The sequence below is a fragment of the Artemia sp. Qi Xiang Cuo genome, chromosome 13 (assembly GCF_049724085.1).
Source record: "Artemia sp. Qi Xiang Cuo chromosome 13, ASM4972408v1, whole genome shotgun sequence".
Lineage (NCBI taxonomy): Eukaryota > Metazoa > Arthropoda > Branchiopoda > Anostraca > Artemiidae > Artemia > Artemia sp. Qi Xiang Cuo.
Window position 1 is genome coordinate 48,010,710 of NC_142806.1, and position 25,716 is coordinate 48,036,425.

General features: G+C 37.5%; 1 protein-coding gene across 1 annotated transcript in view; it reads right to left on the reverse strand.

Moving 5' to 3' along the window:
* Positions 1-25,716, reverse strand: part of LOC148945354 (uncharacterized) — a 139,974-nt gene that overhangs the window by 43,722 nt on the left and 70,536 nt on the right. The window contains exon 3 of the mRNA XM_089099018.1: positions 14,179-14,407. Coding sequence (XP_088955144.1) covers positions 14,179-14,407 — 229 coding nt within the window. The remainder of the gene's footprint in view (positions 1-14,178; positions 14,408-25,716) is intronic.

A 25,716-nucleotide genomic window follows, 5' to 3' on the forward strand; every position in this document is an offset into this window, starting at 1 on the left:
AATTATTTCGAATGCAGATAAAAAAATCAAGGGTTCCTTGCTTTTGGAATTTTGGCTTGAGGAGAGCGGGGAGGTATTAGTCCTTTGGTTAAAGCATTTGGAAAGCGTAGTTCTTTAATTGTAAGTTCAAAGTTCTCTTGCTGGATACTGCTCATTTCTCCTGAAAACAAGAACGGTTGGAAGTTTTAAATATAGCTTTTATTTACAATGCATATAATAATCCAGCAAGTATCCAATGACGAGAAAATAAATACTTTTTCACGTTCCTCAGTGCACTGATATAGGTTTGATTATATATTTGATTAAATGGGGTATTTAATAAGATAAATTATATATTTGATTAAATTGATTAAATGGTTTTCTCCAATACGAAAGCGTTGTTTTTTATTAAGATATTTTTGGATATTAACAATAAAAACTAATTAATCTCGTCCGTCATGAAATCATAGGCAAAAACTCTTGCTTATTATCATCAAAACAGAGTTTTGGTCTCGTATTGTAACTGCAATAACGTCACAGCAGTAGCTTGATATTCAAAAATTTTAAAAAGCATAACTTTTCAAATGAAATTAAAGAGATGATTAAAATAAAAAAAAACTTTCATTTTCTTTATCTTAAATACAATTGACCGACCTAAAATTCTAGCTCTTTGTGCTATAATTTCGTTATATTATAGACAGTAGGCATATTTTCAATAAAGTACCACTTAAGCTACCGAATAAGTAGTTGGGGGCTTAGTGGGGTAGAATCCCCCACCATAAAGAATAACTTACGTTTGTTTATCAACGCAAATATTTAATTTCAATTGAAAAAGAGGCGGTTTTTATAATTTATTTAATTATCAGACAACTATTTTAAACCCAACTAACACATAGGCTAAAAAAGTTTGCGCACGCTAATTGTCCTTAAATACATATTTTAAGAGTAAAAATCTGTTAATCTTGCAGGATTGGTGGGAACGTCCATTTAATTTAAAAATATCCATTATTCAGGTTACCCAAAACTCTTAGAAAAATCAAAACCACTTGAAAATGTTTGCTGCAGAAAACTTATCATTTATTTTTTAAGGAGATCCTATTCTTAGTCAATATTCAACCAATTCTAGTCACAAAGCTTGTGCATGACGACTGGAAAACAACTTTTGACGCCAGGACAATAATTTTGACATCAGAATTTCTGACAAATAAGGATTTGTAAGCTGCAAAAACTCGCAACTATAATGTATAGGTATATACCTATAACATATTTATTATACCTTATACAAATATATTTTGTAGAAGGGTATTAAAGCTTCGGCAATAACCTGTCACCAATAATTGGTTTATAGTCAGGACCGCCACGTATGGGGAGGAGGGGGACGCCCCCCCCCCCCCCCCAGTATTTTTGGTCACCCGGTAAAAAAAAAAGTCTAAAATCGTGGTACTTCGTGCCACGATTTTTTTGACGCCGCTAAAATTCTTTGTTCGGTTCATAAAGACGACGAAAATACTGACATGTCATCTAAAGAAATTTCGAATTTGGTCGGTAAACGCAGCAGTTTTACCAACTCCTGTTGTGATTTTACAGATGGTGCCACAATTTTCCATTTGTTAAATAAACAGCATTAAAATAGTGACATGATATGTACCGAAATCTGAATCTCTATTGGTAAATGCAGCAGTTTTACCGACTCGTGCACTGATTTAAAGTATTGTATTCGAAACAGATATTATGCTATTTTTTGACAAAAACAGTCGGTAAAAAAGACCAGCCAGTCTGTAAAATCTCTTGCTACCCCCCCCCCCCCCCAGCATTTTGGCTAGTAAAGACCGTGTTTATAGTATCAATATGTAAAAAGAAATACAAACAATTAAATTTTTAAGATGATGGGTGCTTTTCATCACTTTTGGAACTTATTTCTCATCAACCAGTGTTTTAGAAAAAAAAAACGATCAAAAATTTCTTAGATTGCTAAGGAATATATCCTAAAATTGAGGGAGCGTAGTGGTAATGGGACAAAATTGCTAAGGCGGGCTAGAAATTTATTTTAGCTATATTAAACAAAAGCGCTGATTGGGATTAGAATTGCATCTTTCTTTTTGCTATATAATTCCTTTTTTACACAGAAACGCTAGCTTTCAATGTTTTGAACTGTTATTGATGTAAATATATCTTCAAATATGCTGTCGTCAGTCATTAAAATTTTCCTACCGAAAGTGAATGAATATAATGGTGGAAGAATCATATGTCTTAATACCTTGCGAGAGCTGAATGGATAAAGTTCCGCTTCCTAATTGAAGGATTGAAGGTTCAAATTCTCGTCTCGCAAGGAATTCATTTGAAGCCTCAATTTACTTAATTTTTTTTTTCTCTATTACTTGAATATCCCAAACATACTGTCTTTTTGTTCTATAAGAGTAACTACGGGTAAGTGAATATTCATTTATACAGAATCATAGCTTTATAGCCACCAAACTGGCCAAAAAGATCGAACTGGCTTCCCTATATAAGTGGCAATAAAGTGTTAATCAAAATATTTAAAAACACAATGTCAATTAAGGTGGAGGATTTGCCCTCTACCCCTGATTCCCCCCCCCCTTTCCTTGATAAAAAAAAGTTATGGAATTTTCATGAAAAAATATATTTATTTGTGTTTTCAGAAGAAAAAATTGACAAGGTTTGCAACCTAAATTCTTAGAAATACATTCTGTCCCCACCTTTTCCTCGTTAATTGGCACTACCGTTCTCCATATTGTTGTTTTGTCAGATTTATTGAACAGCTGCACTGATTTTACAAATTATAAAAAATATAAATTTCACATAAGGATTCACATATGGATTCAAATTTAATTTCCATATCAAACAGCAATACTTAATAGATATCAGAGTGACACTCGAGCGTGGGCTTTTATAAAAGCCACATGAATTCAATGTCTTATTTATTTATTTATTATACCTATAAAAATGTATTAACCTAAAGAAAATATTCGACTCGCTTCGGGGCCATTGTCTTGACAAGTCAGAGCGTTCCTGATGCTTTGCGAAGTATTTATTTGCTAACATGTCAAAATGGGTAGACAAAATTACTTATACAACTAACTAATTTTAACCAACAAGATATAACTAACTAACAAAGACAGACATATATTTTTACTTTTTATACCAGCCATTAAGGAGACCAACTCCTCTGTGCGACGTACGAAGTACAGCGGACAGAGCCTACCTAACAAAGCTTGAAAGACCCTTTTTGAAGGTTAAAGGCTAAAGGGAAAGCTTAAAGGAAGTAGTTTCTGGAAAATTGAAACTTAACAGAAGGATACTTTGGAAATTATAGTAGTTTTTTTTTGAAAAATTTTCAATTCTATATTTGAAAACAGAAAATAGAAATAATAAAAAACAAACAAAAAAACGAGTAATTATGTACACGTTTCAGGGTGGCTGGCGATTGCCCTCCGCAGAAAATACCCCCCACGGAAAATACTCCCTCAGAAAATGCCTCCCGCGGAAAATACCCCCCGTGGAAAATAAGGCTTTCCAAATTTGGGAATTTTATTTGAGCTTTTTTTTTATTATTTCCATAGGGGGAAGGAATTTTGGTACTTGTGTATTATATGCTACTCACTCAAGTTTACGCTGTGTAAAATTCGAGAACACACTGGTTCTTTCGTTAGTTTCTTCGTTACTTTAGAAATAAATTTGGGCTATAGACTTGTACATTAGGGGGGAGGGGGGTAAAGTATAGCGGGTCTGTATGCAAAGTGTCTTTGGTACAATTATTCTGCATATTAGATAGATAGATAGATAAGTGTATTTTAAAGTCAAATATACGGCCATGAACACAGTAAAATTAACCTAATAATAGTACTTAATACTTGGAAAAACGGTCATTGAAAAAAGAAACACAAAACACTTGAAAAAATACTTAAATGAAACATTAAATTTACTTTATACTGGAATTTTTTTTATTTTTTTTTTTTTTTTTTTTTTTTTAACAAAATTTCCAGATACTGCGCTCTTCTTCTATGGTTTTTTAGTTGCCATATACCTAGAACTAATTGTTTCCTGACTTTAAATTATCCAAATACTTTACCCCCCTTCTTATGTGCCAATACATGGCCCAAATTATATATTTACCATATATTCTGTTACTTGTATTGGTGTTGTCTCGTGCTAAGCTGAAAGAAACTAACGAAGAAACCGGTTTCTTCTCGAGTTTTACACAGCGTAAACTTGAGTGACTGGCACATAATACACAATTACCAAAACTCCTTTCCCCTATAGAAATTTAAAAAAAAGCTCAAATAAAATTCTCAAATTTGGAAAGTCTTATTTTCCACGGGGGAGGAAGTATTTTCCGGGGGGGGGGGCTATTTTCCGGAGGGTAATTTCCGCGGGTTTATTTTCCACGGGGGGGGGGGGTACTTTCCAGGGGGTAATCGCCAGGGGGGTAAACGCCTAGAACCACGTTTCAGTACCTCAGATGCTTGATAAAATCGAAAAACCTGATATTCGTATGTACCGTAGTGTCACATGTCGTACATTTGTGTATAGCGACTCATTGTTATCAGAAACTTGAAGGCCGCCAAGCAAATACAATTGTCCAGGTTTAATTTTTTTCTTACTTAAACAAGACTTAAATTTCAGACACACAGAATAGACAGCACGGGAATGTTGCAAATGTAACAAGATAGTTTCTTTCCAAGAACCCAAGGTGATCTATTATAAAAAAACAAAACAAATACATACAGATTTTTGTTTTCATTCATCAATCATTCAAATGTAACGATTTCCCTGTGCAACAAGCGTAGGTAACAAATGCAGATAAGCAGGCTTAAGCGTTTAATTCCAAAAACCCAGGACACAACCTGCAAATAAGCACACATAAGGAAAAGCAAAGCAAGCAAACAAATAGTAAACACAAGCAAGACAAAGCACTAAATTCAAGCTAGAATGTTACATCTCCCCTTTTCTCAATGAGAGTTCATTTACCGTGCACTTCACTTAAGGGGGTAACTTCATAAAAGATTTATTCTTGTTGGTGGTTTGATTTGTCTTCCACTCCTGGTTCTAGGGAGATCAAGGATCCAGAGTCACCAGCTTCCCTAGACTCTGGGATATCTGGCTGAGTGGAGTCAAAGGTGGTTGGTTCACTGTTCAAAGCGCTTTCTATCTGGTCATTTGACGGTCATCAGACTATGAGGTGATCCAAGGTCAATCAGTTTGGTAGCTCAGATTTCGAAATCTGATTGAACATCGGATTCCGGTTCGTTAGGATTTCCTGGCGTAGCCTTAATGTGTTTTCAATTACGCCGGTACTGTCTGTTATTCGGCGTTTCTACGACGTATGAGCGGGGACGAAAGTCTCTTCACAACGACTGCTGGCTGCCACATCCCATTCTCCATTCTTACTCTGACCGCCTGACCAGTTCTCCACGGATTTTGAGTCTTGGCATGAGCATTGTAATATTGCTCCTCCCTTTCTCTCTCTTCTAACCTCGAGATTAGGAATTCAGATCTGGAGATGACTTTGGGAGTGAGGTGGTCTACTGTACAAGGGATGGTAGATCTGGTGTTTCTGCTCATTAGCAGTTGTTCTGGAGACGCAAACCCGTCGACAGGTGAATCCGGGATTCGAGCAACGCCATCTGTAGATGAGTCTTTGTTAGCTGCGATTTCTTGATCATACTTTTTGCGATTGATACAGCTTTTTCAGCCAACCCGTTAGACTGGGGATGGTTTGGACTAGAAGCGCTGTGATGGATACCCCATTCTTTCAGAAAGGTCTTGAAACTGCCTGAGGTAAACTGGGGTCCATTATCTGAGCTAAGGACATGTGGGATACCAACGCGTGAGAAGTGTTAACTCGTCAATCTCGAAGTGGCGACTGTAGTAGTCAATCGTAACCAGAAACTGCTTACCAGACAGGTAAAACATATCAATACCCAAGTGTTCCCATGGATATTGGGATATCTGATGCTGAGGGAGCCGTTCCTTAGCAATCATTTTCTGATAGGTGGAACAAGCCCTGCATTTCTCGATGTATAGATTGATGGATTGACTCAACCCAGGCCAGTAGATAACAGATCGGGCTCTCTGTTTAGTTTTCCCTATGCCCAGGTGTGATGCATGGATGCTCTTCAGAATTTTATTCTGCATGCTTCTCGGAACGACCAGACGATCGTTCTTAAAAACTATTCGATCGATGACTGTCAGATCATGTCTGACCTGCCAAAAATTGGTAATGTCAGCTGGCATTGGGCTTCTTGTTTCGGGCCAACCCTCTTGTATGATTCTCTGAAGAGCTTTAAGTGGTTCGTCTTTGGCCGTTTCATCCTTCAGTTCACTGAGGCTCTCACAACTAATTGGAAGGAACTTCATGACTGAATAGACCTAGCAATCATTCTCTTTCTCGAGGGAGTCCCCTTGTAATGGAATGTGAATTCGGAAGAGGGCGTCTGGAACAAGAATATCCTTGCCGGGTCTGTAGGATACGGAATAATCATAGGGCTGTATCTGCAGCGGGATTCTCTGGAGCCTGGCTGAAGACTTAATGATTGGGCGGTCCAACAGTGTTTCAAGTGGCTTGTGGTCGGTTACTATGTTGAAGTGTCGACCATACAAATACTGGTGGTAGTGACGGCATCCAAAAACAATTACGTACAGTTCTTTTTATATTTGGAAATAGTCTTGTTCAGTGTCTGTTAGTCATCTTGACGCGAATGACACAAAACTGCTATCCTAAAGCAGGATTACACCAACCCCAGAGTTTGATGTATCTACTCGCAGCTTAATATTAATGCAAGTTAGAACAAAGAAATCTGCTCTTCTATAGGTAGCCTTTTTTAGTCGTGAAGGACCTGCCCATGGTCAGAGTCCAAATGAACATCTTTTGCTTCAGCAACGATCTCAACGACTCGTTTGGGTTGACAGGTTTGGAATGTACCGGGACAGGTAGTAGAGTATTCTAAGAAGGGTCTGCAGCTGTTCCTGTGATTTTGGCAAAGGCGTTTTATGGATAGCCTAGACCTTATTTGGATCCGGGTGAGTGCCCTCACCAGATAAGATGTGGCCAAAATAAGGGATGGATGTTGCTTTCAGGATGCACTTTTCCTGTTTAATTTTCACTTCCTTCTTTTTAGCTCTCTGCAGCGTCTTTCGAAGATTGACGTCGTGCTCCTCTTCTGATTTGCCTGAGATGATCATGTCATCCCTTATGACAGAAAAACAAGCTAATCCTGCAAAAACTTCTTCCATATGTCACTGAAATTCGTCTTGAGCTGATATAAGGCCAAATGGCATTCGCTTGAATTTGTATCGCCCAAAGGGAGTATTGAAGGTCGTCAACTCAGATGACTCGTCATCCAGACATAAAGACCAATAACCATGCTGAGCATCAATTTTCGAGAAGTATTTTGCACCCTGCTGCTTCTGGATCGCTTCAATAAATGTCGGCATCGGGTGATGAGGCCTCTTGATTGCCTTGTTAAGGTCATGGGGATCAATACAAACTCTAAGGCTGCCATCTGCTGTTTCCACAACAACTACAGAGTTAACCCAGTTGGTTGGGTGGGTGACTTTCTCAGATATGCCTAGACTTTCCATGCAATCATGCTCTTGCTTGAATTTCGTCTATTGTAGAAGAGTAATCCTTCTTGCCGGCTTCACTGATGGATCAGCTCCTTCTCGAAGGACTGTTTGGCAAGTCCCTTCGATTTTGCCCAATCCTTCAAACAACTCTGAAAATTCATCAAAGAGTTGGCTTGTATATGCTGGATTACTCTGAAGGCTGAGGACTAGTTTGATGAGTTTCAGCTGCTGGCTTGCAGCATATTCCAGTATTGAATTTGGAGCAGACTGCACAACGAAGAATTCAAGCAAGCTTTGAATACGATCCTTCTAGGCACATTCCAATCTGCAAGTGCCAATTACTGGGATCCTTTGACCACAGAAACTAATAAAGAAATGATTAGTTGGGTACATTTTCGGCTGTGATTTCAGTTTTTTGACAAAGCGCTTTGAAATTATATTGGCTTGTGCCAAGTGTCAATCTTGAATTGGATACTAATTTGTCCATCGATTTTTATGCTTGCATATGGCTGATCATTTTCATTGTCTGCTGAGATTTCATTAGTAAAGAGTTCATCATCCGTAGTCTAATGTGTAGATTCAATAACATTGACTCTTTTCTTTACAGTGCGACAAACCATATCAAAATGATTTTGTTCGCCACATATACTACAGGCTTTCCCCCTAGCAGGGCAGTTGTGACTCACTGAATATTCACCACCACAAAAATAGCAATCAGGTTTGGATGCTTTCTGGATGCATGAGATCAGGTTTTTTTTAATTGCATCAACTTCTTTTTTGTTTACTGGATTGTTCATGCTGCTTTATGCAGACATTGTTTTCAGTTGTGCCTGGGTTTCAGTGTATGTTCTGAAGATTTTGATTGCTTTAGCTAATTTCAGCTCTGATCCTGACTGAAGAAGTTTTTCCCTGCTCCTCTGATTGTTCGTTCCACATAGGAGCCTGTCACTTACCATTTTGTCTTTGGTATCAGCAGCATAGGAACAGTCACGTACAAGAATCTTGAGTTCGGTAACATATTGTTCAATGGTCTCGCCGTCTTTTTTATCAGGCTTATGGAACACATACCGAGAGAAGATCGGGTTTGCTTTTGGGCTGAAATAGTCGTCAAATTTCCACTGAGAGGACCATGAAACATAAGCTGTACATGGCTCTTGAATCTGATCCAGGTTTCTCAAGGGTTGTCTGATTCCCAATTCAACTCTGTATAATGAATGGCAGCGTCCATGTCCGTCTACTCTGACACCATGCAACAAGCATAGCCAACAAATGCATATAAGCAGGCTCAAGCGTTTAATTAAAAAAAAAAAAACAAGACACAACCTGCAAATAAGCACACAAGTAAAAACAAAACAAGCAAACAAATAGTAAACACAAGCAAGACAAAGCACTAAATTCAATCTAGAATGTTACACCTGTAAAATTTTTGCATTGTAGAGATGTGTTTTGATATTCGACAATTAAAACATTTTTTTTATTTATATTTATAATAATCCTTTTGATTTTATTTTGGATGGCCGCATTACTCATTGGTGTTCCTGCTAAGATATGCAGCTATTATCACTTAATTCAAGGCGTGTTTTCACAACAAAAGCAACGGTTGATTCGTAACAAAATGCCCCTTTATTTAGTGCAATAGAATCCTTCCAAATAAATTGTGTTAAATATAAGTGTACTTGCATATAAATCTGAATAATATATGTAGATCGAGCAATTGGTAACTGCACCTTTTATGGATTTTGGAACTTTACAATCAAAGGAACTCTGTAATGGGAGTTGTATGGTTCTGAAATTAAGCAGGTTTCTGATATGTGGGCTTTTTGAAAATTTCCGGAGAATATGCTTGATGTTTTCCAGTGAGATTTTCTCGGCATAGTTTAGACATTCGTTTGAGCGACTTTTATCAAACAGGATATTATCCAAAAATTCTGGTTAGTGGTTAGAACATATCCGTCTAGGGGTAAACAGAAACAGAAAACCCGAAAGTAAACCGAGAAGCGTTTGTAATAAAAGGTTTAAAGGAGATGCAAATTTCATATAAGAGAACAAGAATATAAGAGAACCTGAATATACTGAGACATATGAAAAGCTTTTATGGCTGTGATAACTTCAAGCGACTATGTACTGCAACGAGTTGCTATCAGTAAAACCTTTAAATTCCCTAAGATAACAGTTAACATCATAAATTCAAGACTAAAAATACAAGTAATTTTTGCCGTTGAAAAATAGCATGACCAAGAATTGCTGAAGTTAACAATCTCAACATACCCACGGCCTTACATAAGGTAAGCTAGTGCTTCTATAATTACTAGATTTATTCTTATGGCCTTTCCCATAGAGATTAAAAAAAAAATTTCTAAAATCATAAGTTACTTATCCTTCGTCAAAAACCACATCTATGATTTACGGAATCTATTCTCTAGCTCCTCAACCACCATGTTTTAGAGCACCTGAATCCTTAATAACTTATCATTCTTTTCAACACCATCTCTTCCACCTCCCAACTGAGTAAATTCTTCTTCGCTTCTAAACTATCGAATACCATTAACTCTAAAGCATTTCTCACTGCTTCACCGTTGGTTTCACACATTCACAAAATGTTTCACTCATCTCTTCTTAATACACTCTATGTCACTAATTAAATAAAAAAAAAAAAATTTATTTAACTGAAAGTAAGGAGTGACATTAAAACTTAAAACGAACAGAAATTATTCCGTATATGAAAGGGGCTGTCCCTTCCTCAACGCCTCGCTCTTTACGCTAAAGTTTTTTATTGTTTAAAAAAATAGAGTTGTGAGAAAGAGTGAGATAGAGCTGTGAGAAAAAAAAAAGCATCAGTGATCTTTCTTCTGGCAAAAAATACAAAATTCCCACATTTTTGCAGATAGGAGCTTGAAACCTCTACATAAGGGTTCTCTGATACGCTGAATCTGATGGTGTGATTTTCATTAAGGTTCTGTAGCTTTTGGGGGGTGTTTCCTCCTTTTTTCCAAAATCAGGCAAATTTTCTCAGGCACGTAACTTTTGATGGGTAGAACTAAACTTGATGAAACTTATACATTTGAAATCAACATTAACATCTAATTCTTTTGATGTATCTATTGGTTTCAAAATTCCGTTTTTTAGAGGTTCGGTTACTGTTGAGCCGGGTCACTCCTTACTTACAGTTCGTTACGACGAACTATTTGAAAGAAGCTCTGTCCCTGACACCATCTCATTGTCTAATAAGCCTGATCATACTCAGGAATTCGCTTCCCATTGAAGACAAGACAGTGCATCAGATTCGCTCTTGTGACCTTTCTTATCAAGGAATTTCGCAAATGTTTTTTTCTAAAATCACCAGTTGTTTGGCTTAGATCGATTATCTCTAGCTTCTTAACCACCATTTCTCAGAAATCCATTTACCATACACACAGTACCTAAATACTTATAATTTTCAATCTTGTTAATACCCCCCCCCCCCTCTACTAAATAGCTCTTCTCTCACTTGTAAATTATGAAGAAGTATACCACTATATTCTAAACCATTTCTCACTGCTATACTATTGTTTCAAACATCCCCCAAATGACTCACCTCTTCTTAATGCACCCTTTGGCACTAACGAAGACCTTATCCCTATTTTAAGTAGGACTAGTCTGGACTGAACACTTTCCCTGAACTTCTGAGTACACCAATAAAATATTTTACAAACAAAAAGTTTCCGAAGCTCCCAACAGGTCTAGTTTATACATCAAAGTTCGCCAGTAAAAATATCAATGCTGCGGTTATCTATCAGCATCGTAACGTCCCAGGGCGAAATGGCCATTTAACTTAGTTCTTGAAAACAATGGGACACCCCCAAAAAAAAACAGGTAGTCCACTCAGTGCAGGCCAGATACCATTAATATCTTGTCAATACTACAGAAACAGCTGAAGCTGGCTTAAAACCACATAGCGGGGAGCCCCATGGATCTCCAGTTTAACCCACTGGCGGATCCAGGGGAGCCAGGAGGACCCCCTCCCTCCCCAAGAATTTTTCTGGCACCCTCTTATCCTCTTTTTTAACTCTTTTTTTAAGAATAAATTTGTCAATTTGGTCAATTGTTGGCAACTTTGTCAAATTGCCCCCCCCCCAAGGTTTTGCTCATTGGCACCCTTGTCACATTGAGCCTCCCCCAAGATTTTGTTCTAGATCCACCCCTGTTGAACGAAGGTTTTATTCAAGCTTGGGCTAATATTGGTTACCATATTGATTTTAGCACTTGGCTCTGCACATTTAGCAACAAGAATGAACGTCCTGAACCAGAAATTCTATATGTATTACCTTCAACTTGTTATAATTCAAAACCGCAAATATTGTAGTAAAATAGGGATGTAACCAATAACAATGTGACATATTTCAGACCAAGAAGCCTACCATAACGAAAACAGCAGAACAGCTTATAAATAAAAAATTAGCGCGAGACTGTATCCTTAACGAATCTATAACTATATCCTAGGGCACCATTCTTAGAGACCACCCTACAACAAGTGGAGGTTCAACTTAGGTTCTAAGGCTGAAATTACGACTGTTTAATAGCCACGTCATGCCAGTTCTGCTTCACGCAGTCAAAACCTGGCGCTTGAACCAGGAATACGAGAGAAGTATTCTTGTTTTCGAGAACACATGTCTTATTCTTTTCCTCCGTGCGTTTCTCGGATACGATTCGACTTCGTGAATTTATGGTACAGAAAAATCTACACCATTGAACTACGCAAAAAAAAGGAAAACTTCCAGGATATCGCCGGACCATTTGTAGGTTCAGCTTTTATATAAGACGACATTAGAAAAGCTGGAGAGAAGGCCATACTTATCTTATTTAAGGCTGTATAAAATGAAACAGGTCTTGACCGGATCCGTTACAGGAAATTTCTTGAAAAAGTTGGAAATTCTGGGAAGTATGTAGAGCCAAAACCGCTCCCACCCACAAGCGATGTTTGCAAGTATCATTTGCTTCGAGCATACTTCCAAGTACAAGCTTGAAAAAATGTTGAAAGTCGACTAGATCCTTTGGAGTATGGCTGGATTGTTCGGAAAGGAGCATTACGACCTTTGCATTCAGATAGATCGCCGGCACCGCCTTCCCTTCTCTTAGTGTTTCATCGTAATTGCAAGAGCGGGTGTTCGACGCTGCGATGTTCTTGCAAAAAGCAGGGCTTAAAATGTACCTGGGCTTGTGTCAATTGTAAAGGAACAAGCTGTTCTAACTGCGAAACTGTGGGTGCCGGAAACCTTGAAGACGATGGTAGCAAAGAAGACCAAATTTTTAAATAGCTTTGCCACTATCCAATGAATCTCTGTATTACTGTGATTTTTATCTGCCTTATTTAATTGATCTCTGTGTTGCATTATATCCGAGTATATTGATATTTTATTTGGAACTAGTGTTTTGTCTCAGCTAAGGGAAGCTGTTTGACAGAATATTTTTGTTGTTGTTGCCAAATATTCGTTTCAACTTCCTCTCCTCCTCCTCATTCTTACTCACTTTCACAAAACTAAGGTTCCAGGCATACTGGACTTTACCTGGACCGAGTCTCGGTTGTTACCAAGGCACGAGGCTGCAAATGTTTTGCCATTGGCCAACTTTAATATACACCTATAGGCTGAACCTCTCCCCTAACCTCACTCTCTATCAAAGCTTTAAGCCCCGGGTAATTCTTTTGATTTGAAACATTTAGTTTCATGTTCATCAGCAACAAATAAGAGCGGAGAAATGACATATCTAATCACATTTGCTCGTATTTACTCAATCATAATTTTTTGCCTCAACCTCAAATTGAACCTCAAAAAACTAAAATTTGTGAAAGAGCTAGAGCGGTAAACTTTTCGGATTCAGAATAAGCACATATTTTTGGGTCGGGTAGTGAAAGTATCATTTGTATAGCAATTTGTTTGAGCTTGACCCCTTTTTTTCACAGTTTCCCTAGACTATTAGAAGAATCCTCAGCATCCCCTTGCAGCAGAGGATAACCAACCAATCTATTGGCAACAAGACGACCTCTTGTGACAGATGTCATAAAAGTTTTCCGATGCAGATATTATGCCCACCTACTACAATTAGATGATCCCGGCTATCGAATGCAGCGCTCCACTGGCAATCAACGGGTTCATGCCGCAGAGGCAGACCCGGAAACATCGTGCGCCGAATGTACCAGATAGATCTACGAAACCTGTCTTAGTCCAGCCTTAGAACACCTCAATCGAGCCTTAGTGAGAGGATATACTGGCAGCAGCAAACGTGCGAGAACATTGGCAGTTCCTTCTTGATGCCCATGGTGCTTCTGGAGGCACAGGCGGATCTATGGTCTAAGGCAAAGTAAGACCCTAAAATAGCTCACCTATCTTGAAAAGCAAAGGGCGAAAACTATCCTGATGAACCACTGCTTGCGCAAAAATAATAACTATTAGATTTGTGATTTTTTGGCGATTTTTGGTTTTTATTGCATTCATATTTCAAAGGAAGTGCAAGCTCAGCAATACTTATCTTTGAGAGCCATTTTGAGAATAAAATATCATTTTACCTATTAATTGATGAATTTTCGATTTCTTTTTCAACTATTTGGTCACTCTGTAATATATTAAATGGCCTTACCATGAAATTTGTCAAGTAGTATTAACACTTCTTTTCTCTCCGTCAATAATGATGGGTATCTGGATACTGTTTTCAATAGTGATTGTTGAAGCAGATCTTCCAAACCAGACATTAAATTCCGCCCTTCTAAGATGTTTTTCTCTTGGGTAGCTGCTTGCAAATCTTTCGCAAACTCTTGACATTGTAGTATAACCCGAATAATAGATAACAATACAGGGTTTTTCGGAAGCTAAACAGAAAATTGTAGTTTATTACAAAATTATTACTTTACAAACACAACAATTAGGGTGAAACAAATATAACTTCTACAAAATCATCAAAACTTCAAGTTGCCTGAGGCTTCAACGATTACAAATACTCTTCCTATATCGCAGCATAATCATAGCTTCCACTTTGGCCTCCTCCCAGAACATTCCCAAGGAGCTTTAAGCCGATCATTAACCTTCACCTCTGAAAACAATATTGTGACATTATACAACAGGCACCTGAAACCAAGCAAGTGTTTGTCATTATGCAGTCAGTAGGTCTCATTAAAATATTGACAAGTTTGAGTCGGAGATTTGGCAATTCCACCGTGTTCTATCTCACTAGGGAATAGAGTTAGAAATTTAAGAGTTATTTCAAGGGGGGGGGGCTTCAAATTTTCTGTTGGGCGAAGGGGTACATTTTTTTTCTCTAGTCCTCACAAAAGACTTAATGCTATTTGTTCTTTTATTTTTATGCCCGTCGCCTAACAGACTATGCTGCTAGTTTTTTGTATATGTATATATTCATTTTTTTAGATGACTTTTTTAGACGACTATAGGCATTAGTTTTATATTACGTTAGATTATATTACCAAATGTTGAGAGAATATTACGGCTTTTACCAAGTAATGGAGGTGTACTAAGAAGGGGATAAGCTCCAAATAGCTAAAGAGGCGAACTATTCGGGTTTTTATTTTTCGTCTAATGTTTTCGAAGAGAAATTAGTAAAATTGAACAAAATATCTTCCAGATTAAAATATTAAAAACCGTTGAATGATAGCGATTTTTCTTAGATATGGGATGATAGCCAAGGTCATACAAGGAGAGAGAAAGTTTTTTCTAAAAAAACTAAATTACTAAGCTGAGAGGCCAGGAGATCTAGCACTGGAGTGCAGATAAAAGCATACGGTCTAATGTTTATTTTTACAGAAAGATTAAAGAGAGTTGCAAGTAGTAAGCTAAAACTACAAACTGAGTATATTAAATTTGGATTTAAAGTCTGCAGCAGCTGCCAATTGCTGAGAAACAAATTGTAGTAATTTTTATTTCCTTTATTGAATGTGAACTTGCCCAATATGCACTATTTTCAGGGAATTAAACTTACGAATTTAAAGGGATATTTATTTAATAGCGATAAAGATGAGGTGCTAGAGGGGAATTTTCCAAATTCAGTAAAATAATAGTGAGCGCTTCCCTAGACAAGTAGACAGTAGTGACCTTGACAGCAGTTAGACCACTTTATATTTAACCGTATTTCTGGATAACAACAGACTTGACATGTAAGCTCAAAGTTTAACGGCTTATACGTTGGTGTCATATTTATAGGACAGCGGGCTCTATGGGTTGCTTTTAGTAGGCTACATGAAATTTCAAGGGTTGCGTTTTTGGTGCTAATTTCACTTGAGATTTTTTTTTTATCATAAAATTCCTTGGTTGATTCTTTGTTGTGACAACTTTGGAAAAATTTATCTACGCTTTTTCTGGTTTTGGTCATAATTTTCTCTGCAATTTTCTTCCTGGCGTTCACTTATGCGTTTAGCTTATTTGTGAAATCCGTGTGATAGTTTCTGTTTGTTGGTGTATTTTCTTACTTTCTCTTATTATTAATCCGTTTTTTCCTCTTGTGATCGGGTATAAGTAAAATAGCAATGATAATGTGGATTCTTTATCATCCTTCAGCTTCAGCCTATCAGTCACCATGGAAAAAATATATTTAAATCATTCTATACACTTTTCTTCGTCTACCACAATTCTTAAATTAAAGAGACGACTCCTGCATTACCCTTGGCGAATCTCTAGACCTCCAAAAAGACGAAAAAATTGCATGTGAAAATATTCAGGTTGTTGTCCTGCCTCCTGATTCCGATCAAGCATCTGATGAAGATGAAAGAAATCACGACGACACGGCAGCTCCGATTGTAAATGACGTTCCAGGAACTGTTGAGGAAGATTTCAGACCAGGTCCTCTTGAAGAGGAACAATTTCAAGGCATTGACAACATCATCCCCACAGAAGAATCAACTTCGTGCATCAACTTCGAGACGTGGGCCACAGAAGAGATAGTTCTAGGCCGGGAACCCTAAATGGAGGAAGCAAAAAGTAACCTATGCTTGGCAAAACTTGGGTGGGGGAGCAGCTAGGGTGTTTCAGAGAGTCCGAGAAACAATAGAAGGAAAAACACCAGTAAAGGTTTTGGCTTTGTTTCTAGACAATAAATTGTTTGACCTCATTTCTCGTGAAACGGTTAGATACGCCGTTAGAATCCAGCTGATGAAATCCGTGCGTTCATGGGAATACTGATGTTTTTGTGCTGTAAAAGAATGTATTCCCATTATATTGGTCAGTCGATGAAGATCATGAAAGTAATTTGCTCAAGCAAGTAATGTCAAAAAATCGATTCACGAAAATAAAAGAGAACATCCACCTTGTGGACAACAATACAGTTCGAAGCTTCAGAAATCAGAGAGATTTCAAGTTGAAGCCCCTCTTCGACATAATCAACGCAAACTTTAAGCAGTTTGGAATTTTCTCTCAGCATTTGTCAATCGACGAAACATAGCCTGACGCAGTTTATCCAAAGAAAGCCCATTCGATTCGGATTTAAATTAAATAAAAAAAAAAAAGTTTTTTTTAACTGAAAGTTAGGAGCGACATTAAAACTTAAAACGAACAGAAATTATTCCGTATACGAAAGGGGCTGTCCCCTCCTAAACGCCTCGCTCTTTACGCTAAAGTTTTTTATTGTTAAAAAAGAATAGAGTTGTGAGAAACTAAGAGCGGTTGAACAAAGAATGAAGGGGCAGTTCGGAAAGACGGCGGTACAGCAGACGCATCCACTCAGGGAATAAAACCGGTAAATGGGTGGAGTTGATTTACATGGCCAGCTTGTCAGCAAGTGTGCTGTGTCTATTAGAGGAAAGAAATGTTGGACTGTTCGTGCGTCTGTTAGGCATGGCTGTCTTCAATGCTTGCACACTATTCAATAGAGTGGTTGACAAAAACATGAAATGAGTCTTATAGATTTCAGACGGGAGGTCATAGGATCCCTTCCAAAACCCAATTACAGAAGAGAGGAACCATGGCCTTCAGTGTTAGAAAGAAGACTAATTTCTGCGCCACCAGTCTGCACACGATATAATAGAATACGACACTCCCTAATGAAGCCGGAAAAGCAGCGACGATGCCAAGGAAAAAAACTGCAAAGCCGCTGAGTTACTGTGAGAAATGTGACGTCACTATTTGTACTGGCTGTTTTGCGTCTTCCCACGCTAATTTTTTATTTGTTTTGGTTTTGTATTGCACTAAATTGAATTTTTGGCATTAAAAACGTATTTTATGAAATTGCGTATATTTTGATACCACAACAGCCCACTGTCCTATATATAGGACAGCTTGTATATCGGAAACCGGAAATGGGAAAATATGCAAATGCATGTTTGGCTTACTTATGTGATAAAAAGAAACTGCTGAAAAGGACAACTAAAATTTCGGACTTTTTTTTCTTGGGCCTTAATAGGTTAAGGGACACCCTAGACGGTCAATCATTTCGATCAAAAGCTTCCGTCAATCAACTGATTAAAGCATGATTGACCATCTAGGAACCATTTTGACCCTTGAGTCTAGCGTTGACAGTGATTGATAGAAAGTTTGAATGACTCAACCGGTTCCTAGACGGTCAATCATGCTTTAATCAATTGATTGACGGAAGCTTTTGATCAAAATGATTGACCGTCTAGAATGTCCTTAAAACACCCAGATCACACGTTCAACCTCTGATTTGCAATCGATTAGTTCAAACGCACTTAAATACCAGCTTTGCAGCGGGGACTGGCATTACCCCTAGATAATTCTTTCGTCCCATGAAAAATTCCCTTGGGCGTAAAATAAAACAGCCATAGAGAAAGTACAAAATAGGCACATCAAAATGTCGATTAGACGTCCTAAGGGGTAATAAAAGGAACAGATATCAAAAAAGGTTCTTAGACATAGACTGATTGGTCTCTAATCACTTTCGATTTTCAAAAAAAATAGACTAGAACCCTCAATTTCCAATCGAATGAGCATCCTCCAAAAATTCTACAGCCATAGGGGGTCGGAGTGAGGAGGAAGCAGCCTCCCTCATATATGGAATAAATTCTGCTCGTTTTGGGGTTTATTGTTACTCTTTGCTGTCTTAATAATGGGCTAGACCAGAAATATTCCCAAAAATGAAGAGAAATTATGTATGAATTTCAATCCCTCTTCTTAGAACTAATTCTGTATTTATCTGAAGGCTCAATGAGAGTTGAAATGTTTTGGTATTAAACGCACCCTTTATCTACAAAAATTAGTATGTATATTTCTTACTACTAAAAAAGAAGAAAAAAGAAGATTTCAAATGTGAGTTTTCTTCCCCCCCCCCCGGGGACGATCGCATTGCACCAGGAATCCAAGGCGACGGCTCATTCAAACAAAAAAGAAGAGTTTTAGTACCCTAAAACCCCAAAGCCCGTAGGAAAAAAGCTGTATGATTTGTCATTTTTCCGCATATAGTATTTTTTTTTTTTTGAAAGATACAAGGAGCTCGGGAGCTTTCTACGCAGGCGGAGGGGATATTTCCACGGGGAGGAGTTTAAGTGGTCAGAAATTTCTCTGGATTCATATATTAAATTATTTTTATTCGTCTTTCTTTTTCTTTGGATTCATAATTTTTGGGGAGAATCATCGGGAGGATGGGGGTAGTCTTCCTGGGGAAATACCTAGCACCTTTTGAGGCAATATGTACAAGCTGCTCTGTGATCAGGGGCTTCTATATTGCAATACAACCTTCTGATTTGCAATCAACGTAAATTTTGGTGGGCATAAACAACATTTGTGAAGCGTGTCCTTATTAAGTCTGTTTCTGAACTTATAGATTGCAATTTTGGTGTCCGAACTATATTCAACAAGTTCAGCAATACTTTTACTCAAATTTGTGGAAGAAATTGGAAGCAAAAACTCAAACCAGTACACTAGATACTGTGCTTGTTTCAAGTCATACATATTGCAATTTCAGCCACATATTCGTCTGAAATGACTTCAAATGCACTTCAATAATTTATGAAACATTTGATTATTTTATTTGGTTTTGGTTTCTATATTGTAATTAAATAAAAAAAAAAACAAGTTTTTTTTTAATGAAAGTAAGGAGCAACATTAGAACTTAAAACAAACAGAAATTATTCCGTATATGAGGGGGGCTGTCCCCTCCACAACGCCTCGCTCTTTACGCTTAAGTTTTTTAATGTTTAAAAAAAATAGAGTTGTGAGAAAGTCAAACTTCAGCGTAAAGAGCGAGACGTTGAGGAGGGGACAGCCTTTTTCATATACAGAATAATTTCTGTTCGTTTTTAGTTTTAATGTCGCTCCTTACTTTCAGTTAAAAAAACTTTTTTTTATTTAATTTTTAAACGTTTTTTAATTAATGCAGGTTTTGATTTTGGCTCACCGTAGATCAATAATTAAAACAAAGTTAGCATATTAATTTTACTTTTATTTGGTTAAATGGCTTTCTCAAAAGTTGTTTAATTTTATTTACGAATGTTTTTATTTAGTAATAAATATACGTAACTTACGAACTAACATACGTAACGAACTTCTATATTCATATATTTTTAATACGTATGTTAGGGGGTTCACCCCCTAGTCAATACCTCGGTCTTTACGTTAAAGTTCGAATTTTGTTCCAATTCTTTAAAAATGACCCCTTAATCACAAAGGCGAGGTATTGACTAGGGGGTGAACCCAATCATATAAGTAATAATTTCTGTGCGTTCTAAGTTTTGATGTTGCTCCTTACTTTCAGTTGAAAACCTTTTTTTATTTAATTTCTAATCCTTTTTCAAATAATGCAGGGAAATCCGGTGCCCCCTTCATAGCAATGTCCCTTCCCCAATGAAAAAGTCCTCCATGGAAAGATACTCCCACATAACCCCGGACCCCCCCCCCCCCACTGCCAGAAAAAATCCCCCCTGAAACCGTCTGTATACATCTCAATAACCAATGCTATACGTAAACATTGGGTAAAGTTCATAACTTTCAGCCCTCCCCCCAGGGACTTTGGGGGATTAAGTTATTTTAAAAGACATAGTTATCATATTTTTGACCATGCTGAACAAAATGGCTATCGCAAAATTTTCATCGGGGGAATTTGGAAAAACAATGAGCGTGGGAGGGGGCCTAGTTGCCCTTCATTTTTTTGAATCACTTAAAGGGTACTAGAACTTTTAATTTCCATTCGAATGAGCCCTCCCACGATATTTTAGGACCAATGGGTCGATACGATCACCCCTGGGAAAAAAAAACACTCATCCGTGATCTTTCTTCTGGCAAAAAATGCAAAATTCCACATTTTTGCAGATAGGAACTTTAAACCTCTACAGTAGGGTACTCTGATACGCTTAATCTGATGGTGTGACTTTCATCAAGGTTCTATAGCTTTTAGGGGGTGTTTCCCCCTTTTTTTCAAAAATCAGACAAATTTTCTCAGGCGCGTAACTTTTGATGGGTAGGATTAAACTGGATGAAAGTTATATATTTGAAATCAGCTTTAAAATTTGATTCTTTTGATGTATCTATTGGTATCAAAATTCAGTTTTTTAGAGTTTCGGTTACTATTGAGCCGGGTCGCTCCTTACTTACAGTTCGTTACCACTGTTTGATACAAGCACGGTAAAGAATAAGCTCAGGAATCTTCGCGTAAAACTCTGAGATTGGTGGTTATTTTTCAAACATCGAGAACACATATTATGCTCAATTTTAGAACCCGCATTTTCGATTTTAGCATCATATTTGTGATCAGTTACCTTAAACATCCCTAAATACTAACTTTGGTTGAAAAAAATACTCTTTAAGAAATGCTTTATCATTGAATTTTGCTTTCAAACTTTTCATTCAGTAAGTAGAGACCAGCGTTGCCAACACTTTGAAATTGATGTACCAGTTTTCTGACTAAAATTGTATCACGACAGATTAGTCTGTACGATCTGAACAGAGGGTAAAAAATTTGCTTTAAAGAGAAGCGACTTTTCGATAAACTAAAACTTGGAACAGATATCTGAGTAAAAAAGGATCAAGTGAAAACCAAAATGTACCAGAGAAAATGAGGTTCTCTCGAACAGGAAACAGGTCGAAATCATCTGACAAATAAAGCTACAAAAAGTGCCCTACTGATTGTACTGATTATCACAACCTTTGCACGAACAGAGATATGTCCATTTAAGGGAAGTTTTTGCACATTTCCACCTGTTTTTGCACTTTATTTTACAGCCACAATTGAGCAGTTCGTTGCAAATTGTCGCTGCTTCAGGAAGATTAGTCGAGAAAGGCTCCCCTCTTCCGTCATGCTTCACCGAGCCGTATAAATCTGGATAAAGTGGGCAAAGTTCAGGACAACACGATGATGCCCATATCTGGGCCTGTAAGTAAGCGCGTTTGGTAGGCTGCGCAAGAGCAGCCGCTGTTGGGGGCAGTCTTTCCATTCCGGCTGTTTGTCGTGTGAAAAGCTCCTTCCGCAGAATGTTCACTTCAGACAAGACGCTTGATCTTTCGTAAAGAACGACGACGAATCGCTGGATGTCTGTAAAGTGACAAAGTAGCAGCGGGGCTCCTGATGTACGCAGAGTAACGAAAGTCAGAAGAATATATTCCACAGCTTTCCAGGTCTTCCAAACACCATGCTTTCCATGAAAAGCAAAAGAAGAAGTCGTATCGCATCCAGAGAAGACATGCAAAAAGAGAAGGCTACGAGACCTGTCAGGTCCTAGATGATAAGTAATGTTGTAAATGGGCAGTATTTTCGTCTTTGCTCCATGCCCATAGATGACAAACAGGTTTTCAATCTGAAGCTGTTGGAACAAATCTGTTGCAATCACAACTACATCAGAATCCACAGTTCTGATGGCTATAAAGCTATAGTCACACTGGGCCTGATAGAAGGCATGGAGCAGCACACGAGTGTCACCTTCTTCGTGGTTGGTAGGTGTGAGGCCTCGGCGAAAAGCGATATCACGCGTTGAAATAACTGCGTCTCCAAGAGTGGCCATTACAAAGATGCCCCGCAATTCCTGGAATACCATAGTCGCCAAAAATGGAACAGTCGACTCTTGTTCTCAGTTGATGTCAAAAAGTCACGCCAGTTCATCCGAGGAACGAGGGTTCGGTCTGTGATTTTCACGGCATAAGACGAAGTTCCTCTGTGCTCACGCGCTCCGTTTTTTAGTCTGTCGTCAGCGTAGATGTCAAAGACGAGATTAATCCTTTGAGTATCGGTTTGGGACTGTTGCTTGAGCGAGCGTATTAATCGAAACTAATTCCATGCTTAGGAAAGATGAGGTGTGCTAGAACAGACCCTTCTAGTACAATTAAGTCGACGGTTTGGAGACTGCTGGGCAATGGCTCTTCAAGCTCTGCCGTCAAACAGTCAACTATGTCAGAATTTTTTCCAAAGCGTAGCTTGCCGTACTCGGACAGGGAAGGTGGAAAAGGCTGGTTCTCGTACTTGAAAAAGTGAACCTTTCACAGGAACCATCCTTGTTGCTAATAGGTACTGCTTTGCTAAAACAGTTCTACTGGTTTTTAAAACTGCTTCCTTCAAAGCGAAAATATCATAAGAAATTTTGTCTGTGCGCAAAGTTTCAAGAAATTTGTCTGTGTACTACCTCAGTAAATCAATAAAATCGCCACTTTGTTAATTCAAAAGGTTCCACAGCCAAGAATGAAAAAGTTCTTATGGCCTTAAATTCTTAAGCAGTTGTAAACACCAAAGCAATGAAAAGAAATACAAGAGATATATTTTTTTTAGCCCCATTTATAGCCTAACTGTTGAAGCTGAGCCCAAGAATGTATTTAGCGGTTAAAATAAATTCAAATAGTTTGAACAAGTTATATCTAATAAAATATTAAATGCAATAAGATATATTTGTTATAAATTAAACATAATTTGAATGAATTATCTTTCATCTGTTTCAGTCGATTTCGGCCATCTCTATTTGCTCTCTAAATTTTTTAGTTTCCTATTTGATGTTTTTTTTTACTGATAGTGTCGTTTTGACTGTTTTACAAAGTTTTGTTTAGTTCAACCAAAATAACCACTTCTTTACATGATATATGACGAACACCTTTTTTGGCAAATTTGGCAACCATAGCTATGGAGGTTCATTGACTCAAATACTACATATCGCTTTTATACTTAAGGTAGAAAAGACTATTAGTCACGTGGTGAGACTATAAACAACATCAAGAAATCACAGGAGTGGCAAAAATATAGTCTTCTGAATGTTGTATGTCATGATATGAAGACATTTATAAAAGAAAACAGCTTCTCTCTCTCTTCTATTTAACAGCAGGCGGGCTTTTCAGTAATGCTATTTAGCAATTTTCCTTTTGATTCACTCTGTGGGCTACTGAGTTACTAGTTTGATTGCTTCATGTTTATTAGATATTTTGCGATATCTTTCAGTTGATCTTTCGACTCTAGGAGTTCAAATATAAGATGATAGATGTCGAATTCTATGCTCTGTGTCCAGGTATAATTGGATAGGCTCTTGGCTGATAGTGAGACTTTGTGGTGTTTGAAGCATTTTAGCAGTTTACAAAGCAAGGTATGTTGTGCAGACGTCAGCATATTACATTCAAATAGGCAATGGTCAATTGTTTCATTATTCATATTACAATGCCTGCAAAGAGGGGACAGGGTTATTGAACCACTTGAATTAGAAAACATATACGAGAATGCAAGAAAATTTAGTCCATTTGTTCCAGAACGAATTCTATGATAAATTTTAGAAAAATACTTATTTCGAAAGGGGGAAAGGATAGGATTAATCTTATTAAAATTAATATCTGATAGTCTCCATCGATAAATATCTCTAATCGGGATTGGTCTCCCACTTGGCTGGTCAATACTTATAGCATTTTTTGGTATTTCATCAACCTGATGATTAGCACTTATGCCAAAGTGTCTTGGACTGAATTGAAAATAAGTTCTTATGCCAATTGAAGCAAGTTTACCTATAATACTGGTACAGTCGTGAGTGTCAATTTCAAAATTATATTGAGGAGTTGAGGCCAGCAGATCAAGGCTTGATAAAGAGTCGGAATATATTCTAATATTATTTGAGTTTGTAATCAAACGTTGGTTTTCCTTAAGGTGTTCTAATGCCATGATTATGGCATTTAACTTAGCAGACATTATGGATAAATTATTATATAATCTCTCGCTTATTGCTATATTCAGGTGAGGTAGAAAAGCACCGCCTCCTACCTTCTCATTCATTTTTTACCCATCAACAAATATTTGGAAGTAGTTTTTATAGGTAATTGTATTAAGTTCAGCAAATTTTTTCTGGACAAAAGTAATGGGGGGTTAAATATTTATTCCACTTTTAGAAATCAGTATTTATTATGGGAATTGACCAATTCCATGGATGGGAATGGAGGAAAGTAGGTGCAATAGACTTTGCGGGTACAGGGAACTTCTTCTGAATATTGCCATACTCATCTGCAATATCTCAATACGTGACTGGATTTCTCAATCAATTATGTAGGGTGTGTGAACTATTTGATTCAATTTCTGTAAGATATTTTGTCAAAAGAAATCTACGTCACTCCCTCCCCTTATTGTTGTTAATCCACTCTCAATGAGCAGAAACTTGGTGCTTGTGGGTTTCCTAAGACCAAATATGAGACGTATTATATCATTTTGTGTTGTTTCAATTTTTTGAATCTTGGTCTTTGCACAAGCACCATAGACGATGAGCTAATAGTCAATATGGGGTCTTATATGTGATTTATAAAACTGGAGTAAGGTTTTCTCCTTACACTCCCTGCGTGTGGAAAGATGTCTTTTTAGTATATTTGTTTTTCTATATCTTTTTTTATGGTTTGAAATGTGGAGGTGGAAATTAAGTTTTTGGTCAAGCATGAGACCTAGGTAATTAATATGATTATCTTCTGGAATAGTTGTTCCATTTAGAGTTAGTTTTGCATTAACATGGTTTCGCTTTCAGTGAAATTGGATTACTTTTTACTTAGTAGGTGCAATAGGTAAATCTAAATGTTAGGACAAATTTTTAAATTGGAAAAGTGACTTTCGCTGAATTGATTGTACTATCTAAAAGGTGTTGTCTGATGACCGTATCACCAGAATGCTTACATATTTTATGTTTGGGTCGGGGAGGTTCATGTCCCAGAGATATAGGGCAAAGAGGAGGCAACTGAGGACTGCTCCCTGAGGTAGGCCTTTGGTTATTGTCTTTTGGGGTAAAGAGGCTGA